General features: G+C 39.2%; 1 protein-coding gene across 8 annotated transcripts in view; it reads right to left on the reverse strand.

The window, feature by feature from the left end:
* Nucleotides 1–4332: 4332 nt before the first annotated feature.
* The window catches only part of EML4 (EMAP like 4), a 161632-nt gene continuing 138205 nt past the window's right edge, over nt 4333–27759 (reverse strand). For all 8 annotated transcript variants that reach the window (XM_035272697.3, XM_035272696.3, XM_002757820.7 and 5 more), the window contains 6 exons: nt 22618–22706; nt 21122–21219; nt 11129–11216; nt 10505–10603; nt 7786–7916; nt 4333–7095 (listed from right to left, as the gene is read on the reverse strand). In XM_035272697.3, coding sequence (XP_035128588.1) covers nt 6622–7095; nt 7786–7916; nt 10505–10603; nt 11129–11216; nt 21122–21219; nt 22618–22706 — 979 coding nt within the window. In that variant the 3' untranslated portion in view covers nt 4333–6621. The remainder of the gene's footprint in view (nt 7096–7785; nt 7917–10504; nt 10604–11128; nt 11217–21121; nt 21220–22617; nt 22707–27759) is intronic.

The raw sequence follows: 27759 nt of genomic DNA on the forward strand, positions 1-27759 counted from the left end.
CAATTCTAAAATATACAAGGTGGGTTTTTACAACATTTCTAGAGTGTATGATCCATGAGGCCAGGGGATAATCTTTCTCATTTTGAGATTCCTTGCTGAGCCCCACACAGGCAGGTTCCTAATATATATGTGATGGATGGGTGTTTCATTTGGATCCTCAGTCCCACACAAACTCCCCAGGATTCACACTGGCTGCTACTTTGAAGGTGGTGGCAACGCAATGCATGTTTCTTGCAGAGACACTGAAGTCTGCAGAGGAGGAGCTGCTGTGAGACACCTGACTTACACTTGTCTTTTGAAACAGCTCTACAGTGACAGCACCAGCTTCTTGTTTCCCAGCTTGTAACCAGGTTATCAAGTCATTCCAACCCAGTGTCGGCCAAACAGGCATCACTGTTGACAGTGGCAGGCTCCAGAGGATCTTGTGACCTATCCTAGGAGGCACAAGGGCTTGGTTACTGTGTTCAGTCACACATGAAATGGGATGACCAGGCTGAGGGCTTTGCATATTAAAAAATTCTGTTTCCTCCCTGAGGCCCTTTCTCGGGCACTCACTTTCTTCTCAGTGCCTTCAGTGAGATCTGGTGAAATGACACCCTGTCAGGGTTCGAAGTCGGCCTCTGGAATCGATTTTGTTGAATCCCACTGAGATACTTGGTCATCAGCTGTGGTCCGTATTCATCTGTCTGTGGATGGCTCCCCAGGAAAATCTCTTTTCAGGACTACAGGATTATGTTGCTGAAAGGAGGAGAGGGAAGATCAGAGTTCTGTGGCTGAGCATGGAGTTGGCCCAACCGCCCCACACTTGCCACAGGAAGTGAGGGATGGGGAATGAGGACGACGTGGAAAAAGCACCTGGCCAATGATAGAGTGAAGCTGCACACCAAGCTCAGTGAAATGGAAGTTGCCCAAAGCCTGGAAAACAAGGAAGCGATGTCTTCATACTGCTTTAAACGGAACATTAGAGACTGAGGACACTTGTGCCCGTGGTCAGAGAAGGTAGGAAGAACAGGCATTTGCTGGCAGCAGGCGCCACAGTGAACCAGCCTGGCGGCTCCTCTGCCCCATGCTCTGGTTGTAGGCATAGTATGAGAGGATTTGTGCATAAGCTCCCCTTCAACTCTGTGACACAATTCAGAGTCCAAAGGCTCATCACTTTCTCTTCCGCCAGTCTTAAATTCTACTGGAAGTTTAATCCTTTTCATTCTTATTAACAATTATTTTACAAGGCACAAAACTGAGAGCAGGCAGGCATGGCGGCTGGCTGCACGGACTCCAGAGGCGGGAGCACCTGGCTTCACTCACAGGTCAGCCACTCGCTGAGCTGGAAAAGTTACGTGGCTTCTCTGTATCTCAAGTTTCTTCATCTGTGAAATGGATAATGGAATTTAGTATTGTTGAAAAGATGGACCAAGTTAATACATGTTAAACACATGAAGTGTTAACTATTTTCTTTGAGTAGCATCTAGTCATGAGGCTGTGCTGTATTTTAATCATTGAGCACCTTGGTTTCATTTAAATCTATTTCTTCATGTTTTTGTCCTTTGAGAAATAGAAGTTGTGCCCTTTCTGTTTTCTACCAGATTTCTGACTTGGTAAGTTATTTATTTTAAAGTTAAGGATGCTTTTTTAAAAATTGCCATTCTATGATCACACCTATTTTTTCACTTTTTTTTTTTTTTGAGACACAGTCTCGCTGTGTTGCCCAGGCTGAAGTGCAGTGGCACAATCTCAGCTCACTGCAACCTCCACCTCCCGGGTTAAAGTGATTCTCGTGCCTCAACCTCTCGAGTCGCTGGGATTACAGATGTACACCACCACACCCAGCTAATTTTTGTATTTTTAGTAGAGACGAGGTTCTACCATGTTGGCCAGGCTGATGTTGAACTCCTGACATCAAGTGATCCACCTGCCTTGGCCTCCCAAAGTGCTGGTATTACAGGCATGAGCCACCACACCTGGCTATTATCATGCTTTTAAAAATTAAAATAATTGCCTATCAAATATCCAGTGTTCACAGTTCCCCAATTGTCTCAATTTTTTTTCTGCCATTTGAATCAGAATCCAAATGTGATATACAGGGGAGAGGATTTGGGAACAATTATTTGGCCTTTTAAGAGCATACATTGGGCTGGGTGCTGTGGCTAATGACTGTAATCTTAGCACTTTGGGAGGCTGGGGTGGGCAGATCACCTGAGGTTGGGAGTTCAAGACCAGCCTGGCCAATAAAGTGAAATCCTATCTCTACTAAAAATACACAGAAAATAGCTGGGCATGGTGGCCCATACCCACCTAACTACTTGGGAGGCTGAGGCAGGAGAATTGCTTGAACCAGGAGGCGGAGGTTGCAGTGAGCTGAGATTGTGCCACTGCACTCCAGCCTGGGCGACAGAGCGAGACTCAGTCTCAAATAGAAAAGCATGTATCAGCATCTAGTAATGAATGTCCTGTTTGGATTGGCAGATTCTTTAAAAGTGGTCAGTTCAATAAGCCATGGTCTCCTGAGGCCATCATCCATCAACAGACAGTTGACAAATGAAACAGGCTGACATTCCCAGGAGATAAACTTTTCTATTTGTTCTTCCTTTTCCTTTATCTGGGAAATGTCTTGTTTTTGATATAGGATCTCCTCTGCTGCCCAGGTTGGAGTGCAGTGGCACTATCTTGGCTCACTGCAGCCTCATCTCCTGGGTTCAAATGATTCTCCCACCTCAGCCTCCCTAGTAGCTGGGACAGATGCGCGCCACTACATCTGATTTTTTTTTTTTTTTTTTGGTAGAGATGGGGTTTCACCAGGTCAGCCAGGCTGGTCTCGAATTGCTGGGCTCCAGTGATCTGCCTGCCTCAGTCTCCCAAAGTGCTGGGATTACAGGTGTCAGCTACTGCGCCCACCTGGAAATGTCTTGTTTCTATCAGAGCTTTTAAGGCTATTATCAGGTTCTGTTAATGAAGGGAAAGTAGAGCTGAAATTCAAGTTTCTTTTGGAAAAGGTGAACCAGTCAGCACAAAATGACTAACAATTACATGAGTCCCTGTGAGGAGCAGCCCCTTCACAAAGAGACGATCTGTGTTTTTTGGGGAAACATACCTACAGACCATTGTTTCTGTGGCTGCTGGAGTCTCCAGTTGTGGGCATCTTGGAGAAAGGGACTTTTCCAGTGAGGCTGGGTTTCAGTGATGGTGATGCATTTGTGCAGCACTGCTGTGCGGTGGACTTAACCTACGCCTAGACTGAGGACTGAGGCTACCAGAGACCCTCTTGTTTCCCGGATCTCCTTTCCAGTCTGTGAATCTCTACCCTGGTCCTTTCCTTCTTTCTTCCTATGTCTAACAAATGTCTTTTCCTAGTGTAGTGGAAGAAGTACAAATTCTGACGTTCTAGAATATGAAGTCTCAGCATGGCCATGATTGAAATGAACATGGGCTGGTTACTACATCTCCCAGACTCATTTCCTCATTTGCAGCCACCTCCCTGTGTCTGAGCACCTGGGTATCGGGGGGGATGTTGGGCCCACAGTAGGCGCTCCTCCAGGGGCAGCTCTTGGTCCATATCCTGCCCATCTGCTCTTCAGCTTCTTGGTCCTAAAAACGTTTTTGTTCTGTATTTATAGCTTTAAGCTGGAAAACTGGTTCCTTCTAGAAGTTCATCATTTCTCCATAGGTAAGTTTTGGACTTTTAAAGAAAAATCACATTGTTTAGTGGGTTTTGGTGCCCACTAGCCATTCTGTCTCAGAATCAGTGAAAATGGAACTCCTGCCCCAGGATAGCCTCTCATGGGTTAGTATATGTAAGTGGCTGTGAATATTCAGTCACCAGGGACGAGTAAAGCAATAATGAAAACCTCATTTCTGGGGATTGTAAAACTGGGGAATGTTTGGAATACTATCATCAACCTATTTTTCATAAAGAAAAATTTATAGTAGTCAATTTGTGACTGTGGTTTACAGAAGATCTGTGTTACTAAGCAACATGGAGAGATTGGAGAAAGAGAGTGACATGGCCTACTGAGTTCAAGTGCTTCACAGAGGCTAGCACTGTGAGGCAGCACAGTCTGATGGGTGACCAAGGTCATCAGGATTATCCAATAGTAAACATTAGAGAAAGCGCTGACATGAAACATATGAAAACGAACCTGTCCCCATATTCAATGGGAACATAAATCAGAAGTAATTTCCTCTAACATTATGAGATGGACTTTGTTACTACTAGAATGATTTTATCCACAGCAGCAGTAGTAGCTCACTGATAAATGTCTTCTGAATTGTCATGCCTTCTGATAACTGGATAGTCATGGATACTAGCAGTATAAAGAAGAAACAGTTAAGAGGCACTTAGAGGAAACATTTTGATTTTATTTTTTAATCTTCAAAATTTTCTGCCATGAGACAGGAATGCATGATAGCAATGGCTCAACATCTTCACATGAAACACTTGGATTCATTTTCATTCACAAGTTTTTCTAAAAACATCTACAATTTCATAACCCCTCCCACTTCCAACCATTATCACAGATTTAACTGACCATTAAACAGTAGTTGCCAGCATTAAATAGCTGGAACGCTTTCTGCGTATTAGTAGTGTGTCTTTTGAAACTACCACCCAAGAGTATCACAATTACAAATCTCATTGTACATGGCAACCCCAAAAGTGACTGATGTCCTCAAACTCCCTGCTGATCACCGAGAGCTGTATTCCCCAGGTACTTAAAGACTGCTTGTTCATCTCAGTATATTTCTTGCAGGGAGTGGCACATGGTGATTTGATGATTTAGTCATCACTGCTAATAGGCAGGTGTATATGCCTGATACTGGCGTGCTCTGATAACTATGTACGGAACATACTGAAAAAAGATGGGTTGCTTGGAATCTCTCTTCTTTGGAAGAGAACCATTTGAGGTTTTTTTAACAGTTGTAAACAAAAGGAAAGATAAACACAGACACCTATACACATAGAGATCTACACTGAGTATTTTCAACGTGGTGCGTATCTTCTTATCTAGAGATACACACAGTGTCTCCACTCACCCCTTCACACACCCACACCCTTCCATACAGCGTGTGAATGTAAATGTTGTAAATGTCCTTGGGAGTTCACTGGAGTTTTCATATTACCAAATGATGATGAAATACCTGATCTGTATTACTCCTGAGACGGTATTAGAAGGGAATGACAGTTCTGATGCACTTTGGAATGGCACAATCATGTAAACGCCTGCATACTTAAGACTTCTTAACTCATCCAAAGTTTCTAAACATGATTTGACCAAAAAAATAATAAGTATCAAAACAATGCAGCAAGTTTAAAAATCAAAACATTTTTATAATCAAAAATTATAAACAAATATATAGGAAATACGTATTTGTCAGTAATTACTCTCAAAGTAGGAAACATGTACTTAAAACCATAGCTAGCCAACAGAACTTTAAAAAAAACCTTTCCAATGCATAATACTACATGCATTGCCCAAAATAGCAGGATAGCCACATTAGACTCACAAGACTTACAGCGATTCCACCAGAAAAATAATTGCTACATAGCAAGTCTGTTAAGTATGCTGTTGATAAAAAAAAATGCTGTGACTGTTATCCACACTTCAGTAAAAAAAGAATTTGCAATTTGCTTAATCTTATCCCTCATATAATTTATATAAAAATTACAATAAACTAATACATTTCAAGCACCAATTCAATCATCTAAACTTACTATACTTACATTTCTCCTATTATTGAGGGAACAAATTATGATGAAGGCTTAGGCTGAACTTAGCCAGGTGATTGTTACAGTTTAGTTTTAAAGGCATGTGGTTTTTTTCCTTCCATTCACTTCAATCTTAAACATATGAGAATGTTTAGGCTAGTAAAGGACTCCTTGGAGGAATCCATTTCTGAGTATTGACGGTTTTAGTATACATTGACAGCTCTTTAACAAACCAATGCTCTCTTAGTTCTAGGATAAAACAGATTTGCACACAAGAAATTAAGGGACTGTTGCTCATCATGACTTAGAAAGGCAGCACCTCTATAGTAGACTAAGAGCACATCTGGGCATCCACCGGGAGTGTAAGAAGATGGCATCATTTTAAAGAAGGCAACACCATTGCACTTGGCAAAACTGAAGTTTTTCTTAATTAAAAAGTGTCCATTACACATTTGGGGTGAGAGGATATCTCAATGAGAGTACTTTTTTTTTTCTGGTTTCTTTTGCTGGAAAAAAAAATAGAACAGTCTGAGCCAGTAGATGATAACAGTGTTTGTGATGCCTCTGGCTGTTCCTGAAGAAAACATGTTCAGGTAACAAGGGGGTTGAGTCTCCAGATCTATGCCACTGCTGTTCTTGTTTCCAGTACTTACAGCACACCACTTACACATAGTAACTCATGAGACATCATTAATGTTTCAGTCTTCTAATATTCAGTTTGGTTAATTTTCAATAAACACCAAACTAAACCTTTAAGTTGGCTGATTTGAGAGACTGAAGATAAGACTACTGAAGAAAACAAATCACGTGGAAACCAAAATCTCAATCAACAGTGATTTTCCATCACTGCCCATCCTGTTATCTGAACTTTATCACAAAATCACATGCAGCTGAAGGAAAAGAGTTGCACTGAAGCCAGGGTGTTAGGACAAGGGTGAAGCATCTTGCTGCTCCTCTGGAAGGGTGGCTTCGTCCTGCTCCTTGCTTATCTCGTTGGATGGCTCTTCATAAAGAGGCTCACCAAGGTCTCCGCTACCCCCTTCACTCTCCTCCTCACTGTGGTCTTCACTTGGCTCCACAGATTGTTCCAGGCTGTTCTCCAGAAGTGTGGGAGAACTGCTTATTCTACTTTCCTCTTCAGCTGTCTCATTTAAAGGCTGAGAAGGAGGTGGTGTGGGAGTATTAGATTGGATGACACTTTCAGTGGAAGAGATGGGGGCTTTGGTTAGAGTAGTATCCGCTACAGTCTCATTCTGAGGCAAAGGTAACTTTTCCACAAGTTTCCACTGAATGATGCTCATGTCTTTTCCACCAGTTGATACCAGGTGACTGTCATTGTGAGTAAAACTGACATTGGTGACATGGCTGCTGTGGGCACTGTACTTGTGACTGGGAGCCTATAAGAAATAAATCAGACAGGAAAATTAAACTCGTTCTTTACATGCCTGCTTCAGAAGTGGAGGTGACGACATAAGCGGGTAACTCAGCTTGGGAAATGGGAAATCCAATGTAAAGTTATCAAATCTCAGGAATAAGGCTAGCAGTATTTCCTTTTATTATCACTTTACACAGGAGAAAAAAAAAAACCAGAGTAATTGCGTAATACTCTGTTTAAAAAAACAGGTAAAAGTCTGTCTCTTCTATATGCTGGTAGTACACTTGCCAGAGCTTAGTAACTACTCTTCTGAAATGGTTAGAGGAACGCTTACTATGTTGGCAGGATTAAAGGAGATTCAGGAAACAGTTCCATTAGTTTTATAACATTGATTATGTGTCCAACATATAAAATATTTTAAAACAGAAGAGATTTTAAATTGCCAACACATCAAAATGAAAAGCAACTGGCCAATAAATAAAAAGGAGTAACACATCATCAGTTGCCATTTCCATAGCTCACTTCTCCTTAGCCTTAGGAAGGGGAGAAGACAAGCACTGCCTGGCTGGCCGCTCAAGGATGGCCCTTATCTCCTCTGTACACTGGAATATCATGGGGAGGGATCAGTAAGCTACAAATGTTTTCTTGCCACTGATGCGAAGTCATCCTTGGACAGAAGGCCCTACATTAGTTTCTATTAAAGTGAGTTTACCTTTGCTTTGGAGCAGGGATACTGAAACAGATGGACTTTACAAAAGTCATCGGCAACAGCTATCACTTTTCTATTGTGGGATCGAACCAGTGCATTGATATCTGTCCCATCAGATCCTTCTGGCCAGACACCTTTGATATGGAAACACAGAGATACAGAAAAATTAGCCTAAGAAGTATGACTGTGATGCTATGTTTATTTTATTTTAGAATCCGATTAGCTTTTATCTATGTTCAGACTCTTAGCTGTTATTTCCTTTACAAATTTTTCAGTGGCTCACACTGTTTTTCAAATGAAGTCCTGTCGAAAATCTAATAAAAAACCAAAATAGCCCCAAAATGGAAAACTTAAAGACTCAATGGTACTCAACAGTAACCAGCAGGTGGTGCTAATAATATATTTTACATTCAGCTTCACTGACACCTCAGCAATAAGCCCTTCCTTTTTAAAGTTTCTGGATGGAGGGAATCAGTTACTTGTATAGACAAGGTTCAAAAACAAAGCCATAACACCAACTCTTCAAACTGGACTCTAGGTTTTCTTTCAGGCAGATACCTCCAAGAAAAACTCAGAGAGATTCTTTCTTATAAAAAGCATAGGCCATCCACTAGTTCTATCCCATAGAATCTTCCTGGAAAGACTATGTCCAAAGACAAGACAGGCCAAATTTAATTATTCTGAATCATTATGCGGCACTAATGATCACGCTCAACGTAATTTTCACAAACCTCTATTAGGCTAGATTAAAACTATGGAATACTTAAGGGTTGAGATGTTGGCCACTTATGGTTGAATGTTACTCTAGAGAACAAACATGTTTTTGGTAAATTTGCTAAAAACAGGTCAAAACACTTTAAAATTCATATCTTAATAATTTAATAAATATTGTCTCATTAAAACAGTCACAGAAGCTACCAGCTATGGGTCACTGCTTCATTTTCACCTAGAAGAATGAAATTGTTTATGGGCAGAATTACTTTGTTTTTAATTTCTTCCTGGCCTATTAGCCTTCTCTGTCTTGATAGCGCTTGTGTTTAGAACAATCACCTAAATGGATTATTTTTCTAATGCACGTAGCAATAAAGAAATGTTCAGATCTATAATCAGGCTGGGGAACACAATTTTCAGGAGGTAGAGATATGAAAATATTAATTTTTGTGTATTGCTTTAGGTATTGGTGCCACATCCATATCCAGTATTTTAATTACCTGAGCATAACATTTCTTTTTAATTCTTTGCTAATAACGCTTTGTTATTTTAACTCTTCTATCTTCTAACCCTTTCAGAAGGATCCCCCAAATATTGAGGAAGGCTTAGAAAACAGTCATAGAGGTCAGGACATTTCTAGAAATGTCCAAAACGTCAGATTAGGAAGAAGCCCCACATTGTCATCTTTATATAATTCTACTAAAAATGCCTTTGTATTTCAACAAGTGGTATAGGGACAACTAGACATCCACATGCAAGAGGAGGAGAATAATACACACTGGCAAGGACATGGAGAAACAGGAACCTTTGTATACTGCTAGTGGGAATGTAAATGGAGTCACTGTGGAAAAGTCTGGCAGTTGCTCAAAAGTATAAACATACAGTTACCATTTGACCCAGCAATTCTACTCCTAGGTAAATACCCAAGAGAAATGAAAATAAGTCTACACAAAAACCTGCACATGACTGTTCACGGCAGTATTATTCATAATAGCTGAAAAGTAGAAACAACCCAGTGTCCATCAACTGACGAATGAATTAACAAAATGTGGTCTATCAATACAATGGGATATTACTCAGCCATACAGAGAGTGAGGTACTGATGCATACCACAACATGGATGAACCTGGAAAACGTTATACTAAGTCAAAAGCTACTTTCAATAGATCACATACTGTATGACTCCCCTTATACAAACTATACAGAACAGGCAAACCAATAAAATAGATTAGGGGTCACTGGGGGGTAGGGTAGATAAAAGAGATGGGGTAACTGTTAATGGGTATGGGTTTCTTTGTGGGGTAATGAAAATGTTCTAAAAGTAGACCTTGATGGTCACACAACTAAGTATATAAAAACCACTGGATTTTATACTTTATGAGATGGAGTCTTGCTCGGCTGGCCAGGATGGAGTGCAACAGCACAGTCTCAGCTCACTGCAACTTCCCCCTCCCAGGTTCAAGTGATTCTCCTGCCTCAGCCTCCCAACTAGCTGGGATTACAGGTGCCTGCCACCACACCTGGCTAATTTTTGTATTTTTAGTAGAGTCAGGGTTTCACCATGTTGGCCAGGCTGGTCTCAAACTCCTGACCTCAGGTGATCTGCTCACCCATTCTCCCAAAGTGCTGGGATTACAGGTGTGAGTGACCGCACCTGGCCTGAATTTTATACTTTAAATAGGTGAATTGTATGGTATGTATTTCAAACTATTTAAAAATGCCTTTACAAATGTAGTGACTTGATTTTCACTTAAAGAAAAATGGGAAGGTAATCTGTACTACTACATATATTCCTCATCTTTCATATTGAGGACCAAAAGTGCTAGATTCTGCAGAATACAAATCCCATGTTGGTTCAGTCCTAACACATTTAATTTCTCTGAGGCTGACAGTAATAGTGATATAACTAAAAAAGACACAGACTATTTTTCATTTATAAATTTAAGCAAGTAAATATTATATATGAAAACTGCCACAAACTACCTCTTTACATCAGGTATCATGTCCTTACCAAAGACTTGAAATCCTAGCACACAGGTATATGTCGTCCAATCAATGTCCTTACAATCCGATCGATTCCTGATTAGTTTGCAGCCATTTGGAATGTCCCCTTTAAATTTAGAAACAGGAAGTATAATCATAGTGCTTGTGTACAAATGTATTTGAAAGTGCATCTTGATTCAAACTAGCCACGTTTACTTGTATTTATAATCCATACACTGAAAAACATTGACACATTTAAAAAGGAAAAGTGCTTACTTTAACAGGGTTTATAAAACTACAAACCATGGAAGCTTTTTTTCTGTAAAAAGCATAAATGCCCACCATTCATTATATTCCTCCCTGCCTCCAGTAGTAATTAAATGAAAAACCAGAGAAGCATCAATCTGACAGAGTAATTTCTTATTACTACATGTGCCTTCAGTAGTTCTCCACTATTAAATTCATTCATTACTCTTGGAGAAGTGAATCACATTTGAGATTCTCATTACTTTAGCTCAGCATAGCATATGCTTTGTCAGGTTAAAGGGGTTGACAAGTATTCTCTGCACAATTCATATTTCAGGCAGCCTCTTCATTAGCGCCTCTGACAGACACATCTCAGCCATATACATACATGATCAGTCATACTTACAGTACAGTATTTCATAGTCTCCTGAGTTAGACATTATATACTTGTTGTCTGGGGACCAGTCAAGGTGTGTGATGTAGCTGGAATGTCCCTAGAAAATAACAGATGAATTGTTAGAAAGTATTTAGACTTCTGAATGATAAACAGTTTAACAGCTAGCTAATACTGTTTTCTGAATACATATCTGTTGGAATTCCTAAAGGAAAGGGAGCTGTGTTATACCCTCTAGAACTGAGCAGGCTCACAGCAAGTCCTTAGTTGTTTTTTTATCTCTGTCTTGTTGGGAACCAAACACAGAGGTATGTGATGATACCAGTGATACATGAAGAGTTCTGGCAGGAATTTGAAACTTGTGGGACCTCACCACAATGGAGACATGAAGCACTTGAAACTTGGGAGAACTTTCTGGCCTCTCTATCTAGATACCAGAAACTAGTATCTACTACCTGTGTTAGACACTTGCAAGAAAGACAGTCTTTTAAACTTGAATCTTAGACACTCCACTCTCTGGCCTTATTTTACATCACTGGTGTCCCCATTTGAGTGACTCCATTTTTGAGAATGAAGTGTTGGTCACAAGTTCTGCATAAGGAATAAAGTATTCCTGGGCCACTTCTTAACCATCCGTGGTACAACTCAGAAGCTGAGGAATACATACATAGTCTATGGAGGCACCCATACATAGTCTATGGAGTTATCCTAGAAAAACTATCTCCAAAGAATGTTCTGGGGGGAAAGTCACCCAGTACTCCATAAGAACAGTAGCACTCAATATAAGCCAGGCACGGCAACCCACGCCTGTAGTCGCAGCTACTCAGGAGGCTGAAGCAGAAGAATTGCTTGCATCTGGGAGGCGGAGGTTGCAGTGAGCCGAGATCACGCCACTGCACTCTGCCGGGGCAAGAGAGTGAGACCGTGTCTCAAAAAAAACAAAACAAAAACACGTTTCTTAAGCAGGAAATAATGATCTTTGTCTGCTTAGGTTTTATTAACAGTGTGGGAATTAAAAAAACTGACTAAACACTGATTTTTGTTGGCTTCATGTATAAGCATTTAATTATTTCCCATAAATTATTTCCGATAAATTACACGGATCTTAAGGGTCACCAAGGCTGGTGGAGACTTGAATTCACTTTTACCTCCTATAGTCTGTGGTGAAACACATTTAATTTCTACTGTGCTTTTTCAATTACCTTTTTTTTTTTGGATACAGGGTCTCACTCAGTCGCCCAGGCTGGAGTGCAGTGGTGCTGTCACAATTCACTGCAGCCTTGACCTCCCCAGGCTCAGGTGATCCTCCCACTTCTCAGCTTCCTGGATAACTGGGACTACAGGGACATGCCATCACTTCCAGCTAATTTTTGTATTTTCTGCAGAGGCAGGGTTTTACCACATTGCCCAGGCTGGTCTCCAACTCCTGGGCTCAAGTGATCCTCCAGCCTCACCCTCCCAAAGTGCTGGGACTACTGGCATGAGCCACTGTATCTAGCTAATTACTAGCTTTCTGGTCACATGGTTTCATTATTTTTATTTTGAGACAGAGTCTCTGTGTGTGGTGGCGGAATCTCAGCTCACTATAACCTCCACCTCCTGGGTTCAAATGACTCTTAGGCCTCAGCCTCCTGAGTAGCTGAGTGTGCACCACCATCCCAGCTATTTTTTTCTATTTTTAGTAAAGACTGGGTTTCACTGTGTTGGTCAGGCTGGTCTCGAACTCTTGGCCTCAAGTGATCTGCCCACCTCGGCCTCCCAAAGTGCTGGGATTACTGGTGTAAGCTACCACACCCGGCCTTATTTTATTTTTTCACATATTCTTTTCTTCCTCTAAGATTTTATTTTTATTTTTGAGACAGGGTCTCACTGTTGCCTAGGCTGGAGTGCAGTAGCATGATCTTGGCTCACTGCAACCTCCACCTCCTGGGTTCAAGTGATCCTCTCACATAGCTGGGGCTACTGGCATGTGTCACTGTGCCCTGACAATTTTTGTATTTTTTGGTAGAGACAGGGTTTCACCACATTAGTGAGGCTGGTCTCGAATTCCTGACCTCAAGTGATCCACCAACCACAGCCTCCCAAAGTGCTGGGATTACACTGTGTCCAGCCAAGATTTTATTTTTTAAGTTAATGCAATTTAAGTCAACAAATTCAAATTCAGATGTACCTTAGGGATAGTTTTAAATGACTTACATAAGAACAATGGCTCTATTTTAGTACCCTTTTGAACTCTACCAATGTGTCCCAAAACCTTTCTGGAGTCATAATCTCCACCATAATGCTGTATGGGAAATACATAAATATCTATCTATATATATGTATTTTTTTGAGACCGAGTTTCACTCTCGTTGCCCAGGCTGGAGTGCAATGGCGCAATCTCGGCTCACTGCAACCTCCGCCTCCCAGGTTCTAGCAATTCTCCTGCCTCAGCCTCCTGAGTAGCTGGGATTACAGGCATGCGCCACCACGCCCAGATAATTTTTGTATTTTTAGTAGAGTGGGTTTCACCATGTTGACCAGGATGGTCTCAATCTCTTGAGCTCGTGATCTGCCCACCTCAGCCTCCCAAAGTGCTGGGATTACAGGCATGAGCCACCGTGCCTGGCTGGAAATACATATATTTAAACAAATTTAAGTTATATGAATCTGTGAAGTGCAATCACTTTCTGAAATCACTAAAAATTAAGCAGTATATTCCAGGTTGGGAATCACTTGCTAGGCATACAGGAGACCTACTAACTTAAGAAATCAATTTTGAGAGGCAGTAGGATGCACATGGATGTTGGATATTTTCTGAGTAAGGCAGAGTTCATACATCCTTTTCATAGTGCACATAAGCCTGATGAGCCTGATGCCTGGCTCTGGTGTCTGGGAAGCCATGCTTCTAAAATAAAACTTGCTACATGGATAAAGATTTAACCAGATTGGCCATGGCAAAGTACAGGCCTCTGAGAAATTCACCCTAATGTAACAGTACTTTAAAATACTTAAATAGTACTTAAAAATATCTGTATCTTTGTGCAAAGCTTTCAATAGCATTAGAAGAGCATCAAAAGATGCTTTTCTGTTCTATTAGTCTATCTGCATATATATATATATATATATATATATATATATATATATACATAATATTCATGTAAGTCACATCTGTGTTGGACACAGAATGTTTTCAGAAGGTAAGTCAACATAAAGTATTCTCAAAAAGGACTCCTGAGTAGCATAAGTCCCCAAATTTAGAAAAGATCTTAGGAAAGTTATTAACTCATATTTAGAAAAGAAAGTGAGTATTTTCCACCTGGCATTGATTCCAATAAATAAGCAAAGGAAAGATGAAATGCAGCTGTTGGGGTCTACATTACCCTCCCCGAACACCACCTTAGTGTCCTTGCTCTACCCAACTCACAGGCTAATGCAAAGTATATTCACAGCTTAGAAACACAGCCTCAAACTTGACTCCATGGGCACAAACACAGGAGTAAATTCTAGTACATCTCCTTGAAAACAAAGTATTCTAAGCTGGCACTTTCATTATTGTCATTAAGTAGCCATATGGCGTTACTACAAAAATAATCCCAAGTGACAGAGTGGAAGAATATGGCTATGAAGAAAAAATTCAGAAATATTTGAGTTAAATCTTTGTCAACTGCATGATGATTATCACCTGAATTAGTAGTTTGCAACTGATTTAAAATTACCCGGGGAGTTTAAAAAAAAAAAACAAACTAAGGTCTTGATTTAGGATCTAACTTTTGTCCGTCTAGAGCTATGCTGTTGAGTGGAACTTTCTGCAGTGATAAAAAATATGCTATATCTGTGCAGTCCAAAGCAGTAGCAACTAGTCCCCTGTGGTTTCTAAGTACCTAAAATGTTGCTGCACTCTCAGGGAACTGAATTGCATTTAATGTTATGAACAGAATTGTGGTAGAGAAGTCTATTCTTTCTCTATTGATTTGAAATACCCCTTCTATTACTTAGTAAACTTCCACAAAAACATAAATCTGTTTCTGGATGCTTTTCTGTTCTGTTAGTCTGTCTATCTGCACATTCCCAACTGTGATAGTTCTGTGATATGTGGAAAATTTCAGATGAACTAGAACTATTTTATCAATCCCATAAATATGTTGAAAATCTAAATAAGACTGTTATAGAATTTAGACAACAGTTTGTAGAAAACATATCTTTATCATTATTTTTTACATCTAGAAACATGCTGTGTTTCTAGATAAGGCACATCTGTAATCCCAGTACTTTGGGAGGCCAAGGCAGGCAGATCATGAGGTCAGGAGATTGAGACCATCTGGCCAATATGGTGAAACCCCATCTCTACTAAAAATAGAAAAATTAGCTGGGCGTGGTGGCACGTGCCTGTAATCCCAGCCACTCGAGCGGCTGAGGCAGGAGAATTGCTTGAAACACGGGGTCAGAGGTTGCAGTGACCCGAGATCGCATCACTGCACTCCAGCCTGATGACAGAGTGAGACTCTGTCTCAAAAAAAAAAAAAAAAAAAATGCTATGTCTAAATCTTTCAGATTTTAGTTATGTCTTTCAGCAGTGTTTCGCACAGCTTCCTGTGCCTTTGTTGCTATTTTTATTCTCAAAGTATCCAGTTTCTGTTGCCACTGTGAATGCATTTTTTCCCCATGACATTTTTTATATGCTTTTGCTGGTTTGAGGAAAAGTGGTCTTTACCTAGTGACTAGCGTGTAGTCTGCTAGTTGCCTCTCCAATGCACATTATCCCTTTTCTGTTCAGTGCCCAGCTAAAACACTGTATTTCCCAGCACTTTTGAAGGTAGGGGTGGAAGTCATTGTGTGGGTCTTCCAGGAAAACTCTGAGAACCTACTTAGTGGAAGGAGTGCCCTTTCGTCCCTTGCTTTATTGGAATTAGGATGTGATGGCTGGAGTTCCAGCAGCATGTTATGATGTTGAGAATGGAAGCAACATATTAGTAAGATGGCTTAGAAAGAAAGGATCCCAAGTTCATGATGGCCTCTTTTAAATGAGACCATATCCCTTATGTGTTCAAGTGAATAAGTACTACACATAATTCTTAACTGTTACAGTGATATTGAATTCTATTACCTTACTGAAATCCTGCATTAATTTTAGGATTTTTTTGATTTCTAGGTAGTTATAAAGTGTTTATTCCTTTTTTTCTCTTTTTGATGTATATTTCCAATTAACAAAATCCTGGCAAAAAGCCAACTTATTTATTTATTTATTTTTTGAGACGGAGTTTTGCTCTTGTTACCTACCCAGGCTGGAGTGCAATGGTGCGATCTCGGCTCACCACAACCTCCACCTCCTGGGTTCAGGCAATTCTCCTGCTTCAGCCTCCTGAGTAGCTGGGATTACAGGCACGTGCCACCATGCCCAGCTACTGTTTCGTATTTTTAGTAGAGACGGGGTTTCACCATGTTGACCAGGATGGTCTCTATCTCTTGACCTCGTGATCCACCCGCCTCGGCCTCCCAAAGTGCTGGGAAAAGCAAACTTATTTTTGCCAGCACTTCTTGCATACTCGAACAGATTTTGTTATGCTTTTCAGAGTATCACTGCAACTTCAATATACCATGTCTCCTGGGCTAAGATCTTTTGAGTAAACCAGTGTTAAAAGGTACACAGGAATTTGAGTCAAGCAGAAAGCCATTATGTTGACACTCAGGTACATAATAAAATAACCTTAATTCCAATGAAAATTGAATAGAAACTTTTTTTTTTTTTTTTGAGATGAGTCTCATTCTGTCACCCAGGCTGTAGTGCAATGGCACAATCTCAGCTCAATGCAACCGCCACCTCCTGGGTTCAAGCGATTCTTCTGCCTCAACCTCATGAGTAGCTGGGATTACAGCTACCATATCCAGCTAATTTTTTTTTTTTTTTTTTTGTATTTTTAGTAGAGACAGAGTTTCAGCATATTGGTCAGGCTGGTCTTAAACTCCTGTTTCATCATGTTGGTCAGGCTGGTCTCAAACTCCTGACCTCGAGATCTGCCTGCTTTGGCCTCCTAAAGTGCTGGGATTATAGGTGTGAGCCACTGAGCCTAGCTGAATAGAAACTCTAGGTCAATCAGGACACTTACAATCTTTCAAGGAAAATATACAACGCTTGTAATTGTAAAATTATTTTTGAACTTTAATAGATTACTGTTAAATGCTGAAAAATAGCTGTAGGTACAACCCAGGCTCATTTAGTGATGGAAAATAATGCTGCTAATAATACCTGATATTTACAGAGCACCTTGCCTATATCATCACAGCTAAATCTCATATCCTCATTAAACCTTAATGAGGATATCCACTTAGTGGGTGAGAAGGTTAGGATGCATAGACAAAGGAACTTTTCTGAAGCTACGTAACAAATAATTGTTGTAGCCAGGGTCCAAAACTAGGTCAGATGATTCTGGAGCAAATTAAGCACAACATTAAAAAAAAAAAAAATACAGACAGGGTCTTTGTTAGTCGCCCAGGCTGGTCTTGAACTCCTGGCATCTCAAAGTGATGAGATTACAGGTGTGAGTCACCTCACCTGGCTTAAGCATAGCATTTAAGTCATGCTTGTTTTTTACTCATTAAGAGTTAGAATGTTTACTTGTACTACACCTATTTTTGTCCTGTTTCTGAAGTGACAGAGACTGTGCAACATTAAAAGTAAATGCAAGCATTAGAAATGGGAGAGAAAAAGGAAGTGACAGGGTATGTGAAAAAAAATGAAGCCAAAAGGGCTCTTGTTTAGGCTTTTCTTGCATATGTTGAGGTTTTTCAGATTTCTAAGGTTTGATCAGACATCAAATTTTCACCTCAGTCTTCATCATCCTTGGAGACTAGTTTACTCATGTTTACACTGTGAGGTAACTGGATTCATCAAGATTAGCTTGATCACAGAGGTTAGAACACAAAACAAAGAATAAGTGACAAATGAGCTTTTGGTACAGTTGCCTTACTTTCGTATTCATCAAATAAAGGCGGCAACTAGATAATGGTTTCTTCTATTGTTTATAAATGAGAAAAATGATTCTAAATATAAATTGTACAGTCCTTTTGTGATCAGACAATATTTTTTAAAAGAACACACAGAAGAGGGAATACAGGATAAATCTCCAAATTTCCAGTTTATCTGAAGTTTTTTGAAATGCCAAAATTTTAAGCACATCAACTTCAGAAAGACTGTAAAAGGTATTTGGTGACAGTAGAAAATGGAAATAAATTTTAATGACTGGAAGAGTAAAGTTCTGTGAGTTTATGGAAACCTCAATGGATATCTTCTAGTTTGGAAGCTCTGAAAGTTAAACTTTAGAATTAACATAACATAAATCTAAGCAGAAAGAGGCAGAAAAGAATCATAATGACTCTAAGGTTGGCAAGCCTAGAGTATAAGCTGATTATAGGTATGAATCTATCCAAAGAACCACGAGTTGGCACTAGTGTGGTCAGCAATGACAAAAGAGTCACAGAGACAAATGTGTCCTATGTTCAGGGTAGAGAGACCTGAGCTGGGATCAGTTTCAGTGGTGATCACTACTCTACTGTGGATGCAAGCACCAGATTTGTTCATTTTCTGACTCTACTTTGGCTTCACATGTACTCTCCCTAAAGGGAAGGAATGCATTGGCTGGAAGATGCTCATGTCCTATCCCCTTGGCATTTATGTATTTTATGAATAAACTAGCATTCTTTTTTGTTTTGTTTTGTTTTTTTTGAGTCAGGGTCTGGCTGTGACACCCAGGCCAGAGTGTAGTGGCATCAACATGGCTCACTGCAACCTTGACCTCCATAGCTCAAGTTTAAGCATTCCGAGTAGCTGGGACTATAGTGCATGCCACCACACCCAGCTTACATGTGTGTGCGTGTGTAAAGACAGAGTCTCATTATGTTATTGCCCAGGTTGGATATGAACTCATGGGCTCAAGTGATCTGTCTCTTCAGCCTCCCCAAGTGCTAGGATTATGGGACAAGTCTCTTGCATTTGATCAACTTGCCATTTCTCAGTACTTCCAAGATCATTCTGATTATCCAATGTCACACACTGTTCTCTCTTCTGGATCAGCTGTACTGCAACAGCACAGTAAAATAAGATACGTAATGAAAAATTGGAGGCATTACTGTACATTGGAAAGGCTGCTCTACTAAGAGTTAGTAGAACTGTGGTCAAGTCCTTCATCTGCCATTATGTCAAGATGACACCAATGACAAGTTATTAATCTTCTCTGGAAAGTGGGCTAAGTGCTTCAGGGCTATCTGTAAAATCTTGATTCTACAAGATTAAGTCATATTTGATATACGGTTTATTAAGGCATAGACTTTTTAAAAAAGGTTGAGATTAAAAACCGGCCAAACCGGCCAGACGCAGTGGCTCATGCCTAATCTCATCACTTTGGGAGGCTGAGGTAGGAGGGCTACTTGAGACCAGGAGTACTACTTGAGCCTGAGCAAGGTGGCATGAACCTATGGTGCCAGCTACTCAGGACGCTGAGGCAGGAGAATTGCTTTGGCTCAGGAGGTCGAGACACTGCACTCCAGCCTAGGTGACAGAGTAAGACCCTGTCTCAATAAATGAAAATGAAACAAACCAAAAAAAAAAAAAGAAAGAAAATTTTTTTAAAAAAAGGAAAAATTTGGGGCCTGGTAGGGTAAACTTCAGTGATCTGAAAATTTCTTTTGGTGGAATATCTAATTTAATCATGTATACTATTCCATATGACAAACATTAAATTGACAAATTAATAGATAGATTTAAATAAATAATGATTCATTATTGGCAAGGCAAATGAAAATATTTTGGACAAATCCTAAGTTGCTTGTAGACTAGTTTACAAATGGACTGGTTTTAACATATGCTATAAAATATGCAAAAAGGCAAGTAAGTCTGCTTCCTCAAATAATACATGGCCTAGTTGTTGCTTATATATGGTAAGCAAAGTAAATTTCAGACCCATACTGAAGTTTATTTTGCTTATTATAAGATGTATATGGTTCTAAAAATTCTTTTATTTCACTAAAATGAATTGATTTATGATAAAGACTGCTAAATAATCTGTGCCACTAATTCATCACATGATTTGCTATTCCTAATTTCTAAATATATATACCAAGAAACTCATCTTCTATAAAAATAGTAGTTAACATTTATTGAATACTTATGTGCCAAACACTAGCATAAGTACTTTATATACATTAACTTGTTTTAGTCCTATGAAGTAAAAACTACTTTTACAGCTTTCCTCATTTTATAGATATGAAAACCGAAGAAAAGTTCACATAACTCACCCAAGGTCACATTAGCTTCTAAGTGGTGAAGCAAGAATTCAAATCAAAGGTAGTCTGGCCAAGAGTCTGTGCTCTTAGCTACTATGCTACACTTCCTACCTTTCTCTTCTTGGCCTCAGCTGGACTGTACTTCTTAAGGTCAAAGGAACACATGTTGTACATATTATTGGTGCCTGGGCCATTTCTTTTGCTACGGGGATACCTGCCATACAGTCAGTACTTGGCATGCTTACAGAAATTTAATCCAATTTACATCCTATAATTATAACCCAATCAAGGCAGAAGTGGGCAACAGATTACAGGAAACATCCTTCTGTTAACTCTCTTAAATACAGAAAAATATCCACATACATTATTTTATTTTTAGTGGCAGAGGTGATATAGGATGTTATAGGGTGTTGAGGTAGATAGAATCATAAGATTAAACATGAGATTTTTTTTATTTCGGACTCATTCAATTTTCAAAAAGTGTTATTCTAAAGGTTTCCTATGGAAATAGCTTTAAGAAACTGTCTTAAAACTAGTCAGAGTGACAAATATTAAACCCCCATCAAAAGGAGATGTCTTTTTAGAGCACACAGGGAATTCTAATGTTCTGCTGTCAGGTATTACCAGTTCCAGTTTTCAAAGACAAGCAGCTAATGACAGGAAGCAATGCATACACTGATGTAAACATTTGTTTTTAACAGAAGTAAGGTTTCCCAATAATTTTACTTGTTTTACTTCACTACTTACAGTGCACCTTCCATATCTGCTATATTTTCTTCCATTTTCTGAGACTACATAGAGGTAAATAAAGTTGTCATGAGATCCTACAGCCAGGAAGGTACCATCTAGAATGAAACAGGTCAGTGTTGAGAAATATATTGATAAATTTATTTACTGTTAATTTTACTAGATCGACCCTAAATGACTTATTTTACAAATGCTGTTAAATCTCATCAATTTAACTGTTATTTGGCAATTGAAGAATGAATCCTATCCACTAAATATGCTTGAAAAATAAATGATCATTCAGTCTAATGTTACATAGTCCCTTCTTGGAGATGCTTATAGGCCTTGGACTCTAGGCTCATTTTCTAGTTAACTAAAAACTGGCTTCAGAGAGGTTATCCTGCCTTCTTGGGTAAAAGGACAGTGTTTACATGGTAGCTGAGTGAACAGCTGCTTAGTTTAGCTAGCATATATATGTCCACTCACACAGCAGGTACTTTTGGGAAGAGACCACATTCCTTTCTTTTGTGGTGTCCTTGCCGGTACCCATCACAGAGCTAAGCATGTAACAAAGGGTCAATAAAGTCCACGTGATCTCTGGAGTTTGACAGCTATATTCGCATTGGTTAGTTGCTACTACAAGACTAAAAACCAATAAAACAAACCCCAGAAAAATGTTAAAATTTTTGTTCTTCAAGAGGACTCTTTTCAGGCTTACAGCTTCAAGTACATACTTTACCTTCCCTTTTCAATTTAAAGAACACTACTCTGTATTTCCTTTGAAACAACTGAGAAGCAATCAGAAAGATGCTTCAGATCCTGTGCTAATCCAACATCTACTGGCATATATTTTCAAATAAAGAAAATGTCAGACTAAAGGGAAGAATGGTGTGAATCAAAGCCACATTAATGACAAAAAGAGGTAACTGGAGTATTATCATATCAACTTAATATTATGAATAAAGTACAAATAATTATTCTCAAGCAGGCTAAAAGAATATAACAAATTCTTATAGAGAACTGCTAAGTATTTTATATTTTATCTAATTAACAAACCAATCATTACTGTGTTACCAAAAACAATGCACTAGATGCTAAGGGACTTGAAGGACCTATAAAATTTGTGTATTTTGAATTTCTCTGTAATTTCTTTTACATTCTCTTATATACAAAGAAAAGATTGCTAACTAGATGTGACATTTAGCCTAATACCTATTCAAAATTCTAAGTATGAGTAGTTCTGGAAAAAGGGGATTTGATTGCACTTGATTCTTCTTTCAAATGCAAATGCAGTTGTAGTAGTCCATTCTAAATTTGATGATTCAGAATGTTGTTTGGCAGATCTTTTGCAGTTTCTGGAAGCAGAATTTAATCTGATGTTGGGGGAAACATATTTAATACTTAACAACTCTAAAGAAAGAGTAAAAAAAAAGTCAGCCTTATCAGAAGTAAAAGTATGCAATTAGAGTGAAGTGATGTGAATGCCAGTCTTGGGAGGTGGGAGTATATTTGCCTACCTATTGAGTAGCGCATTACAGAGAGCTGTTCATTCCCGTCTGTGTGGATAGAAACTAGATCTCTGGTTTCTGCATCCAGAACAAACCACCTGTTAAGAAGTAAAAATCAAAATTTTCTTCTGATATTAGCATTTATAGAAGCAAAAGTTGTTTTCTTTTTTTTTTTTTGAGATGGAGTCTTGCTTTGTCATAAGGCTGGTGTGCGTGGCGTGATCCTAGGTCACCATAGCCTTGAACTCCTGGGCTCACACCACCATTGCACACCTCAGCTTCCTGAGTAGCTGGGACTATAGCTGTATCTCCGTGCCTGGTTACTTTTTAATTTCTTTCTTTTTTTTTTTTGAGACGGAGTTTCGCTCTTGTTACCCAGGCTGGAGTGCAATGGCGCAATCTCGGCTCACCGCAACCTCCGCCTCCTGGGTTCAGGCAATTCTCTTGCCTCAGCCTCCCGAGTAGCTGGGATTACAGGCACGCACCACCGTGCCCAGCTAATTTTTTGTATTTTTAGTAGAGACGGGGTTTCACCATGTTGACCAGGATGGTCCCGATCTGCTGACCTCGTGATCCACCCGCCTCGGCCTCCCAAAGTGCTGGGATTACAGGCTTGAGCCACCGCGCCCGGCCTCTTTTTTTTTTTTTTTTTAAGAGATGGGGTCTTACTATATTACCCAGGCTGATCTTGAACTCCTGGCCTCAAGCAGTCCTCCTACCTTGGCCTCCCAAAGTACTGTGCCCAGACAGATCAATTTTTTTTTAATTTTAAGAATTTTTAATAGTCCTTAAGTATGACATATTTTCTTCTAATGAAGGATAAATTCATTTAGCACAATGCTGCTAGATACAATATACATAAATATACATGGGTCTAGGCATATTCTCATTTCTATTTGGGTATTAACTGAATGTCATTCCTGTCTCTTTGCTAGGCACTATTTAAATAAAAATACAGGATTAGTGTTCTTCAACAGGATGGAATGGATGGGATGGAAAGAACAAGACACTAAGTTGGGAGAAAGGAAATGAGTCAACTGAAAGAAAGAATGAATAAATTCAACCTCAGTAATGGTGGCTCAATATAATAGAGGAACTCATAGGAGGAAAATGAATGACAGAAAAACATCCTTAGGGAAGATGTAAGATGTGGGTTGAGCTGAACACTGAGGGAATGTTCAGACATTTTAGGCAGGAAGAACAGCAGCTGTATAGGTAGGGAAGTGGGAAGGACCACGGACAACTGTAGCAAGACATTCATTTGGTGTGATTTCAAAAGAACCAGCAGGGAGCACTCTCCACCCCAAGACCTCCAACACTTACACAGGGAAGCTCTAAATTCTTTGAAAGATGTATTTTTTTAAATTCACATTTCTAGGAAAAGTCAAAATGCAAATGCCTCTTGAGAGCTAAAACAACTTAAACCAACTAATCCTAAATCACTATTATCAGACCTTTTTTCTAAAAGTATTTGAAGGAAAGGATGGGTACTTCAGAAGAGTGTGGTGAGACCAGGGATATGAAGCAAAGATGGGCACCATGGACAGACAAACTGAAGGCTGCATAAGTGAGAGGATGGCAGCATGCACAGCTGGTTTGAAGATTTCAGAGTTCAGCACTGCCACATTAGAGTAAACACTAAATACGTGCAGAATGAGTAAGTGAACAAATAAATTAAAAATAAGTCTTGAACATGGCAAAAGACAAATTTTAGCAAGAGGTATTTAATAGTTATACAGTATACAGGAAGAAAATGGATGGGATGGAAAGAACAGAAGACTAGAAAAACAAAATCACTACTTATTGGCCTTTAAACTCAAGTATTCACATATAAATGCTATTTCTCTTACCCGAGTAGATGACAGAATTTACAAATTAGGCTAATTGCCTAAAAGTTTCAGCCCATAGCTTACAAGTTAATAAAAATTTATTCATAAATGGGACTGGGGGAAAAAAGCCCCAAGTTTTTGTTTTTTTTTTTTTTTTTTTTTTGAGATGGAGACTCACTTTTGTCCCCCAGGCTTGAGTGCAGTGGCGTGATCTCACTATAACCTCCGCCTCCTGGGTTCAAGCGATTCTAATGCCTCAGTTTCCAGAGTAGCTGGGATTACAGGTGTGCACATCCACACCCAGCTAATTTTTACACTTTTAGTAGAGACAGGGATTCACCATGTTGGCCTGGCTGATCTTGAACTCCTGATGTCAGGTGATCCTCCTGCCTCAGCCTCCCAAAGTGCTGGGATTATAGGCATGAGCCATAGTGCACAGCAATTTTTTTTTTTAATCTTTATTTTTTACCCACTCCTACTTTCTGAGTCAAGTTTCATTTTTAATTATTCAGATGGAAAAAATTCCACCACTAATAAAAACCAATAAAGAGAATCATAATGATTTGTTTTTTTGAGAGGGAGTGTCACTGTCACCCAGATTGGAGTACAGTGGGGGCAATGTTGGCTCACTGCCACCTCTGCCTCCCAGGTTCAAGCAACTCTTGTGTCTCAGCCTCCCAAGTGGCTGGGACTACAGGCACGCACCACCATGCCTGGCTAATTTTTTGTATTTTTAGTAGAGATGGAGTTTTGCCATGTTGACCAGGCTGGTCTCAAACTCCTGACCTCAATTGATCCACCCACCTTGGCCTCCCAAAGTGTTGGGATTATGGGCATGAGCATTACAACTCATATCTGGAAAGGGACAATTTCCCCCTTAAAAGAAATATTTAGGAGAGAGACAAGGGCTTGAAGAAATTTTTTTTAAAAGCTTAGTGATATGGTTTAACATGGATTAGTGTATTCAAGGTAGAACTGAAGACTTAAAAGATCCCAATTTTTTACCTTGTCAACAAAGAGTTAAACTCTGTAAAATATTTGAAGAGATTTATTCTGAGCCAAATATGAGTGACCATGACGCATGGTGAGACAGCCCTCAGAGAACATGTGCCCAAAGTGGTTGAGGCACAGCCTTAGTTTTATACATTTTAAGGTGACATAAGACATTAGTCAGATACATGTTAAAATATACATACATTGGTTTGGTCAGGAAGGCAGGACAACTTGAAGGTAGTTAGGGGCTTCCAGATTATAGTCAGATATAAAATTTTTCTTATTGGCAATTGGTTTAAAGAGTTATTATCAGTAAAAAGAACTGTCTGGGTTATGATATGAGGTTGTGGAGACCAAAGTTTTATCATGGAGATGAAGTCTTCAGGTAGCAGGCTTCAGAGACAGTAGACTGTAAATGTTTTTTATCAGACTTAAAGTCCATATTGATATTAAATGTTGGTTGGCTTTTCCTTAATTCTAAGAGATAACAAGGCATGACTTTCCCTTCATGGCCTGAACCAGTTTTTCAGGTTAATTTTGGAATGCCCTTGTCAGATGGTAAGGGGGCCTTAAAACCTATCAGAGAAATCTCTAAACACATTCATAAATTTCAGTAATTTGTGAGCTATGGCTGAAACTTCTATGCAACTAACCAAATTCTGTCATCTAATCAGGTAAGATAAATAGCTTTCATATGTGAATACTTGAGTTTAAAGGCAAATAAGCAGGAAACCTAGCACTTTGAAGCCATATGCTGCATGTTTAGCAATTATTTTCCTTTTAAAAAGTGCACAGGTACAAGCCATATATAGTCAGCCCAATTAAAAAAAAAAAAACTGCACAGGAAGGCCTGGCATGGTGCCTCATGCCTGTAATCCTAGCACTTTTAGGAGCCTGAGGTGGGAGGTTCACTTGAAAACAGGAGTTCAAAACCAGACTGAGTGATGTAGTGACACCTCATCTCTATTTTATTTTAAAATAATATTAAAAGTAAAATATAAAATAAAAAAAGCATAAGAAATATACTTTATTGCAACACAGATTATAAGTTTCTTCTGAGAATGTAATTCATTAACCAATTTTTATGACTATCCCTTTGAAATTCCTCTGGGCCTAGAAATGCCAAAGTTGATGCTCAGTTCCTTTTTAAAGTAAAGGGTCAAAATAATATCCCAATTCAGACTGAACTGACACACCAAAAGGACAAGATACAGAGCTGCTGTGTATCAGGTGAGTTTTTAATGAATATGGAAAATTTATGACACCCTCAAGCATTTAAAACTTATTACTTTTTTTTTTGAGACAGGATATCACTCTGTTGCCCAGGCTGGAGTGCAGTGGTGTGATCACAGTTTACCGCAGCCTCAAACTCTCAGGCTCTCAGGTGATCCTCCCACCTCAGCCTCCTGAGTAGCTGGGAACAAAAGTGTGTGCTACCACACCTGGCTAATTTTCTGTAGCGACGGGGTTTTGCCATGTTGCCCATGTTGCCAGTCTTGAACTCAGATGGTTTCCTACGTGCTTAAAAATTCTTTTTGGTTCAAGAAAACAATTTCCTCTAAATCCTACAGTGACCTGTCAAGTGTCTTTCTCAAAGAGAATGGACCAAATTTGGTCCAGATGGACAAATGTCCAAGTCCAAGGGCTTTTAAACCTCATAACGATCTATTACTAACGTGTTTTGGAGAAAATCTGAGCTAGCCTTCTGTATCTAAAAAGTATCACCAATTGCTCTCTCAAGCAGCTTAATTCTAAAAATCAGTTATTTCAGTCAGTAGCATCTCTATTGGATATTCATAATTCAATTACCTTTACAGACCTGTGTATCCATTATTCTGAAAGATTCTGCAGCATTATAATAAATTGGCATGTTTTCACATTCCAGGTATTAATTTGTATTTAACCACCAGAAGGAAAAATTGTTACAAAAAACCCTCTAAATGACTAAATTTAGTTAGAATTAAATGCATTAGTTGATTTAAAATATTAAATCATACGTAAACAAAAAATATTTAAGTATGTTCACAATAGTCTCACCCCATTAAAAATCAGCATTCCACATTTTTTAATGAGTTTAATTTTGGGAAAAGTGACTTCATGTTTTTCTTTGCCTCCTTAAAAAAATTATTTGTGAGGAGGACTACCTACTAGCAGAGGCAATAAAGATGAGTCCATTAAAGATATATAAGTTATAAACACGTTAACCTTAGAAAGTTACTATGCAAGGTCTGCAAGTCAGGTCTTAATTTTAGAAAATATATCTTTTATTACATGTCTGTAGCATTTAATAAAAGACAGGATGGCAAAAGGTATAGCACAAACAACTTAT

This window comes from Callithrix jacchus, chromosome 14, assembly GCF_049354715.1.
Source record: "Callithrix jacchus isolate 240 chromosome 14, calJac240_pri, whole genome shotgun sequence".
NCBI lineage: Eukaryota > Metazoa > Chordata > Mammalia > Primates > Cebidae > Callithrix > Callithrix jacchus.